The 9,537-nt window shown below is 35.8% G+C and overlaps 1 protein-coding gene across 1 annotated transcript; it reads left to right on the top strand.

Moving 5' to 3' along the window:
* Window positions 1-3,188: 3,188 nt before the first annotated feature.
* LOC111365648 lies at window positions 3,189-5,770 on the top strand. The gene is made up of 5 exons (XM_022986188.1): window positions 3,189-3,743; window positions 3,832-4,641; window positions 4,737-5,003; window positions 5,050-5,092; window positions 5,256-5,770. The coding sequence occupies exons 1-5, from the start codon at window positions 3,189-3,191 to the stop codon at window positions 5,768-5,770; spliced, it is 2,190 nt and encodes a 729-aa protein (XP_022841956.1).
* Window positions 5,771-9,537: the final 3,767 nt, after the last annotated feature.

Below are 9,537 nucleotides of genomic sequence, written 5' to 3'. Positions count from 1 at the left end.
AAGGTATATTTGTAATTTTATATTTTTTTTAATTGAGAAATTGGATTAAAATGATATTTTCTGTAATAAAATGTGAAAATAGGGATGAAAATGTCAAAACAAAAAGGTAGATACGTTTCAATAACATCAAAAGGCAATAATATTTTAGACTAATTATCCCATGATTAAACATGCCGTACTATGACAAACACAAATGTTGCAAAGATATATACGTGATACGTACTACACTAAATAGAAAATTAAGGTTGTAGAATTTTATTTTAAGACTTGAAATTGTCAACATTATTGCTTAGCTGCTAAAAATTTAAGGAATGTTTGGCTGAACTTCCGGTAAAAGTGTTAACATATTTTGATAATAGTTGTTGAACTGTGTAACTGAAAAGTTAAAAGTTGTGGATTTCATAAAATATGTGGTTAAAATTAATTAGGTCATGTTTGATAGTATGGAATTACATGGAAATGGAATTTCAATTCCATCTTTTCCATTAATTTGTTGTTTGGTAGCACAATTATTTCCATGGAATTCCAATTCTTGATTGTAATGGAAAGTGTGGTTTTCCATGTTTTCATGTGGGAATTGGTTTTTCTAGGTATTGTAGCAATTTTTTATTTTTTATTTTTTTTTCGTTTTCGTTTTTTTTTGGTAATGTAAACAAATTCTAAGAATTACTGTAAAAAAATATTTCTAAAACAAAGTCAAATAAACACCCAAAGATAGCTGAATTTCTTGAATTTTTTTTTTAATGGAAACAAATTTCATTTTCAATACCAGTAAATTTCATCCATTTAATAGACAATTTTCATGTAAAACGAAGCCAAACGAATATAAAAAATACTTTTATTTCAACATCTTCCACGTAGAAAATTATACCAATCAAATATAATAATTTACAATTTCAAGGAAAATAATTTCTAGGCAATTCAATTCCCTGAAATTCGTTTTCAATTCAATTCAATTGCATCTTTACAATCAAACGGACCCTTACTAACTTTGACATCAATTTTTTAAGTTATCCCAAATAAGTACTTGTCAAAATTCCGCATCAATTTTCTGCTCTAAGAATGAAAACTGACAAATATTCCTTGGGCTTTCGTTACAAAGATGTTGAAAAACATTGGGCATACGAGTGCCAAATTTGTGATGGCAGACCTATTAATGGAAGGGCAAGAACCAAAAACATTTAAATAATATGTTGAAATAATGGTTATTTAAGTACAATTGTTGACAATCAATATTTTGATTATTTTGGTACTCTGAGATCATTTGGGTTTATGATATTTCCTATTATATATTTCGGTTTACATGAATGATAAATATTATGCCATGTATAACTCAACCTTCATACAACATTCTAATATGTAACGCAAGTGCCCCCCGGGGCACAGTCCAGTGGTGTAAAGGATATGAGTGATGTTATCTCACGTCTTGCTGACAGCCGCAGTGTGGGGGTTCTATTCCTGAAACATGAAATTGGACTTCTTGTAGGCGCAGTGTACAGGCAGCTCTTGTTCTTTAACTTATTGGGACACATCCCGCGGTTTACCTCCTTCACAAAGCTCTAGGGGCGGGACGGGGCGGTGGGGGCCCTCAATGTTGGAGTTCAACCTTTATAATATGCAACGCAAGTATTTCTTCCGCAAAGATAAACATATAAAATAAAACTCAAAACATTTTCGAAAATACATTGAAAACGTATTTTATCTGCTATTTTTGAAAAAATATTTTTGAAAACCAAGATAAACATATAAACTAAAATTCAAAACGCATTTTTTACATTTTGAATGTTTTCAGTAAAAAAAATTGAAAATACTAAAAATATGAAAAATAGGTTTTAAAATAAAATTTTACAAAATAAAAATATAAAAGTCTAACAAATACAACTTTAAAATTAAAAAAAATAAAAATCAATAAAAATAAATTAAAAAGTTGTAAAATAAAAATTTTAAAAAAATTTCTTAAAAATAAAGTTATAAAATATTAAAAAAATAAAAAAAGTTTGAAAGCTCTTAATAATTATATATACAAAAATTCTAAAAAAACATATTTAAGTAAATACGGTTAAGAGTATTCTCAGTCCACATCATTATTTTTTATTTTTGTTTCATATATTTTGAACTCAGTTTAATGTTCACTTTTTATTTTATTTTTGTAGCGAGAAAAAAATATTATAAGATTTATCAACTTTAAAATGTAATATTATGTAGTAATATATTGACATTCAATTTTTTTTTTTTTTACCGACCAATCAAATTTTATTGAATGAAATATCATAAAATAATTTTTCAAAATTTCAAACCAAATGTATTTTTTAATTTTCTATATTTAGAGATAATTTTTCCAATGACAAACTGAACGCGTTTTAAAAATTTTTAAAGCAGACCCTCAAAACAGAAAATCGAAAGGGAAAAATTCATATATAAGGTGTATACTTGACACCATTTCGCAATTGAGGTATAGAAAGTATATATTCAAATATCAGGTATATATATATATATATATACACACACACACACACACACATATATACATACATACATATATATATTTCTGTTACGTATCTTTCCTATAATCCCGCCTAGTTTCCATTAATAAAACGTCTCTATCGCTACAAAATCATCATAAAAAATAAAACATCCAGAGTAATTTCAATCCGGACACTGTAGAACCCTAATTCATCGACATTGATATTTTCGTGTCACAGATTTGGGATCGTCTTGGAGAAATTGACGTTTTCGCATAACAGAAATCAATCTAGGTATTGATCCGATTATTGCACTCCTTCCTTTTTCGCAATTAGCATCATCAGATTAGTTCCGAATTTCTTCTAGACGCAAATTTCCAGCGTCCGTATCTATCGTAGCCACATATGTCTCAAATTCAATAATATTGTGCAGTGAAAAATGAACAACATGCATGAGATGTGACTTAATTGAGTGTAACCAGTCGTAGACAATATTGAATGTGATCGATTGAATGTGATTGCTGTGAAAAAAATGTGACCTCAATTTGTTTTTGATTATTTGTAAGACATGTTACAAATGTGACCTGTGTCTCGCCAAAATGTGACCTGCATTTTTCCGTGTCAATGGTGACTTCATGTTATTGCATAAATTCTTATATAAAACTATATGCACAGTATTAAATTAACCATCGAGAATGTGATGCTTTGAAGTTCAATTTTGCAGAAATGGTGTACTTGCATGTATGTTTGTTGCATGGATCTCAGTCAGCTTTGGCGTTGGTAGACCGTGGAAGCAGTTATATAAACCTTGTAAACATGATTATGTCAGAGTTCAGTTTGGATCCGACAAAGGTAGCAGTATCATTGAAGTATATACTCAACGACGATTTGCCTGCAATCAGGATAAAAAATGACAGCAACGTGCTTGCATACATTCTGTTGAAAGAAGTCAATCATGATCCAGCTAAATACCCATTAATCATTGACATAATTGATGCAGCAATACAGTACCCATCTGACATGGTCACAGATAATGCTTATCGTAACAGTGAGCTTTATACGTTGCAGGATGTGGCCACAGAAATTTGCGAAGCATCAAGTCAACATTTAGGTCACATTTGTGATAATGAAGTCACGATTGTTTCTATAGCAGATGCTATTCAGGTCGAAGAAGGCAGGATTTTCCGTGATAAGGATATTTTAAAATTGAGCCTATCGTTTTTTGCCATACGAAACATGTTTGAGTTTATGGTTGAACGATCCGACAAGAAAGAATATGTGGTGAGGTGTTCTCATGAAGGATGTACTTGGATATGCCGATCGTCAAAATGGGGTAAAACGATCTATTCAAGATTCGAAAGATTGGTAGTCACACATGTGCATCAAATGTGGTGTTGGGGATGTGGTGTTGGGGTCACACAGACAAGTATCAGCTGCAGTTGTGTCATCTAGCATCAAGTATAAGTACACATCGGCTGGCACCATATACACACCAAAGGACATATACAGTGATATGCTACATACGTTTGGAGTATATTTGAATTACTCGAAAGCTTGGAGGTCCCGTGAACAAACATTGAAGATGATTAGGGATGATCCGACGGAATCATTCGGTAGGATACCAAGCTTCTTCTACATGATTCGACAAAGAAATCCTGGTACGGTCACAGAGTTGGAGGTCGATAGTCAAAATAGGTTCAAGTACTGTTTTATGGCACTCGGTGCATCAATACAAGGGTGGCAACATTGTAGGCCCGTAATTGTCGTTGACGGTACTTATTTGAATGGTCATGACGGAGGTACCCTATTCACAGCATGTACACAGGATGCAAATAATGGCATATTTGTTCTTGCCTTTGGAGTAGGGGATAATGAGAACGACAAATCGTGGAGATGGTTTTTGGAGAAACTGAAGAATGCATATGGGCACAGAGAAGGATTGTGTTTTGTATCGGACCGTCATGGCAGTATAAAGAAAGCAATAAAACAGGTGTACCCGGAAAGTTGCCATGGTATCTGCTCGTACCATTTGCTGCAGAATCTCAAATCATATTATGGGAAATCAGGGCAAAATATTACGCAGGCTTTCAATTCGGCTGTCCGGGCTTACACATTAGAAGAATTTGAATACAACATGCAACAACTAGACGCAATGAATGATAAGATTCGTGATTACCTGGTACTGTACTGACTACAGCACTGCATTATCACATGCAGTGAAGTGGTCACATATATCCTTTTATACTATTCTCATACTACGATATATTTTGGCAGGATGAAGTAGGCCCTGAAAAGTGGTCACGAATACATATGCCGGCAAACAGATACTCTACAATGACATCAAACATTGTAGAATCAGTAAATGCGGTCACAAAGGCAGCTAAGAATTACCCCATTGTATTCTTGCTGGAGTCATTGCGACAAACAGTACAAAATTGGTTCTGTAAACATAGAGACGAAGCGCATGGAACTTTCACGATGCTGACTAGCAAGTTCGAGAACGTCATGAGGAGAATGAGTTCAGAATTAAGGAACTTGAGGGTAAGGTTTTTACGTATCTTGAAGTTTGTGTATGTGGACTAAACAGAAATATGCATGTGATTATATCATAGGTGTCTGTGACATGGAATGTACGTATGTGCTTATGTGTCCAAATATTAATTTCATGTGACCACTAATTTACGTATGTGACGCTATGTACTTTGTTTGTCGTGCTATATAATTTGTTACTAATGCTAAACTTGTGACCTGAGTATGAAGTCCTGTGACCTGAACATACCATTGTGCTCTGAGATATGAATGTCTGTGACCTATTCTTTTTTGAGTTTAAACTAACACATAACATTGGTGCTATTACACTCTCACAGGTTTCTCCTTCCAACCAAACAGTGTTCTCTGTGAGCGATGAAAGGTCCACATTTGTTGTTGATATTGAGCAACGTACATGCACTTGCAGGATGCTACAGGTCGATTTGATGCCTTGTCCACATGCATTAGCTGTAATCGCACATACAAAAAGGGATGCATATTCTTATTGTTCCTATTATTACACAAAGGAAGCATATGTAAATGCTTACGAAAGTTCGGTATATCCCGTTGGAAATCCAGGCGAGTGGAGAGTGCCCGATGAAGTAGAATTCCAAATTGTTTTAGCTCCTAACCAAAAGCGGAGTTCTGGAAGACCTACTGAGAAGAGGAAGAGATCATCTAGGGAAGGGAAGCCAAAAGTAAGATGTGGACGTTGTGGTGCACATGGTCACAACCGCAGAAGGTGCTCAAGTTTGGTCCCATTAAGTAAGAACGGTTGATAGGAAGTCAATACATGATAAAGACTTATCAAAGTTTGGTCGCATTCTTGAATTCTTTTTAGCATACCAACATGTAAACATGTGTTTCAATTGATCAATTGACAAATAATTTTTAAATAGTAAGGTAATAAATGATAAACGAAGTACATCAACACATTTTATTCAGTTGAACATAGAGTTTTGTAAATTTGTGATTATAGATTCTCTACACAGCAATATATTTGAATTGTGACTATTAATTCACTTAAAGGCATGAAATGTGACCTAAACATGGTGGAGAAGAAATATATGTCCAGGTCACTGATTCCATAAATAAAATGTACTGTGATCAACTCTTGGCAGGCTATTGTAATTGATATGTAACCTGTTCTTGACATGTGCCATGGCAAACAAAAACTGTGACCAAAATCACAACCAAATCAGTGGCCAGGTATGTGACCTGTTATTTACTATGTGACTTGCTATTAACATATGTAATGACAAACTGAAACGCCGACCAAAAGCAATACTAAATCTGTGACATGGTCCTGTGACCTAATGTTTGAGGTACAGTTCGACCTGTGACCTGATCTTTGCATCATATATTATGTGTGCTAAAATCCGTAACTTGCTATGTATATCACATGTGACCTGTTATCGACATATGTCATGCCAAAGTAACTCCCACCAAATGAGAGTTTAAATCTGTGACCTGGTATTGTTGATATGTAAACTAATTTACACACGACATTAAAAAATAAATCATATACCAAAAGCACAACTGTGTATCCATGTATTGCAACAACATATTAACAAATGAAGGTTACGGCACCCATGTATTGCAAAAGCATATTCACATACACATGACAGTATTGAGTACAAACACCTCCATTGCTTTAAAGAAATATAAAATGCTACCAACTGAAGTATAAAACTCATTTACAAATNNTTAGGAATTAATTAATTTACAAGTTATACTGCTGTAGTTGGTCACATACTTACCCATTCGTCTGCTGAGGCAGGGTACTGTCAATGGTCACCTTCATTTGCTTGCATTCAGATTCGTTGTAATCGGGGTCTTTTTTGGAAATTCCCAACGCTTTCATAAGAGCAGGCAATACCTTCACATAGGGTTCAATACCTTCCAGCACATTCCAATCACGATATGTTTTTCCAGCTGAATTGAACAGCATCAAAGTATGGCTTCTAAATTCTACTAGACCTAGCATCCAGTGAGCTTTGTTCGTGGGCAGGAGTGGTATGAACACATAGTCTACATCGGCCCAAGATGTGCGTAGGGATATCAAGCGACCTGTGACAGCCTTAATCATGCTGCTCTCCGACAACAGAACTTGAGGGTCTTTTTGGAAAGCGGGAAATATATCTTTTATCTTGTTCTGGAACCACGAGTCCGTCGTTGTAGCTCTTAACTTTACTTTCCCAAATTTTGCTACCTGGCGAATATAGTAGAAGCATGCATCCATGTGCTGTTTGAACATGAAGGACACAGTTAGGTACAACATTAAAAAGTTATGACTCTATGACAGTAGGCTGCTCAGCAGTATGTGCATAGTGTTGTATGAGGTTCTTAATGTTGTGTGACTGGTTAACAAGGAAATGTGTAGTGAACAGATAGATAAGCGTTACCATACCGAGCCGCTTAAAGACGTTTCTGCATTTATCAGCTGATGGAACCATATCTTGTGACCGACAGGGTATAAGCCAATACTAAAGGCTGGTTTGATTTGGTCATCTTGCTCATTAAACTTTTTTCTGTTGCCAAAAGTTCACTGTCAAGATACTGTAACTGTGTGACCAGTGTATTTGAAAATATAAGAAACATGTACATGCCTGTTTTGGGGTTTGTACCCTCTCTGAAACCAACCCAAGAATGCTGATTTATCAGATTCATCAACATGATCTTTATAATTTTCAAATACAATAACATTACCGTCATGCCGCAGTACCTTTCCTTCCCTGACAACAAATGGGGACCGCAGTATCCTCGCAGGCCTTGAAGCCCGCTTAACTGGTAATGCATATGCCGGTTTTGTAGTTGGTGATCCCTGTGACTTGTAAAGGTCACATTTAGTTTACATAAATTCGATGAAAACGTTGTGTGACTAGCATATTACACTAAAAAATAATAATTTGACTACCTCTTCGTCAACATTTTGGGATGCTGTGATCACATCAGATATGACAGCATCTACCTGCTTTTGAATTTCTAAAGACTCCAAATCATCCGGTTGTGTGTATTCAATACCCAGGTCAAATGATGGCGGTTCAAGACTACTTGGAAAGGCAACACCTTCAGTTGGGTCGACCTTTCCCTTCCCTTTCCTGTCGACAACAGGTTGCAGTTTTTCCACCTGTATGTGAAATTGGAGAATTTCAGACATAAAATCTGTAACTATGTTCAGTGATAGATAGATTGAACATATCATGTACCCACCTCGTCGATCTTCTCGAATCTTTCGACAGCAGCTTCCGTGTCTTCATATTCATTAACTGGACAACCTTTCCTATCATTGAATCGCCTTAATATCTCGTCCATGGAGCTTGAGATCATTGCAGTCACGGATTCAGACAGGAATTGCATGTTCGTCCTAATCTCGATCATGTCATGTTTTAACTGTCCTTGTATTAGGATGATTTCAGACATCTTTTTTGCCTAATCAGAGTTGAGGCTCGACATCTGTGACTTGATGGCGTCCATCTCCACGGTTAATACTTTATTCTGTGACTTAAGTTCTGAAAGTTGCGCATTCAAATCGTGAAGCACCTGTAAACATGATTAAGATAAAATAGTTAAATGTGACCTTATAAAAGATGTCTGTGACCATGAGAATTGAACTGTGACCAGTACTACGTGAACTGTGACTAGTACTATGTGAACTGTGACCACAATTTGAAAACAATTGAACAGAAATAAAAATAATCTTACAGCACTCCCTTGGATCCCATGATGTTGTTCTTCATTTGGAGAAAGTGGGGGACCTGAAGGGCCTTCATCATCACGGGGTGTTTCTTGATGGGATAGCCCCTCACATCGTCGTGGAGGATCCACAAAATCGTCATCATCATTTGTAATGTGAGCCTTTCTAACACCAGTGTCCGTTACCAAAGGCACTGATTTCTCACTCAAGTGTGAAGGATCAACAGCCTTTCCCTTCCTGCTTTCCTTTCGACGGCTGCTCTGAGAAGACTCTGGTTGAATTATTTTGTTATGCTGCATGCCATCCATGTATGGCATTGCCATTTCAGCTTCAGTAGGCTTTAGGTCACATATTTCAATCTGCATTGCATTACAGTAAAAGATTAGAGAACCAATAAATTTACCACATGTTCCACTATCAGAAGAATATGGATTACTGAAACATTACATTAGGCTTATTGAAGCAGCCTAGCTCCTCCAACTTAGATGCAGAAGGTTGCTCGTTTGCATTCCAGTTATTGATTCGAGGGTGCGTCCTCGATACCCTTGTGACAATAACTTCATCTAGGTCAGGGAAGGTTTCGTAGATCCATGCTTGAAAGGCTACCAACATACCTCGTAGCCTATAATGTGCGGTTTGTCGACTCAATGCATCTTTTAAAGAACTCAAAGTAATCTCAAACAGTAACTTTCCCCATGGAAAACTGTTCAGCGCGGGGAAATCCTCAACAAGCGTGAACAAGTAATGGTCAACCACTTTCTTATAATCTCTAGGAAATAAGTATGCAGTAATGAAGTACAGGATACCAATGAGTGCCACATCATGATCCGGGAGAGTTTCAACAAGATC

Source organism: Olea europaea, chromosome 17 (assembly GCF_002742605.1).
Source record: "Olea europaea var. sylvestris chromosome 17, O_europaea_v1, whole genome shotgun sequence".
NCBI classification, from domain to species: Eukaryota; Viridiplantae; Streptophyta; class Magnoliopsida; order Lamiales; family Oleaceae; genus Olea; species Olea europaea.
Note: the sequence above shows the minus strand (reverse complement) of the source record. Positions and strands in the feature narration are given on the sequence as shown.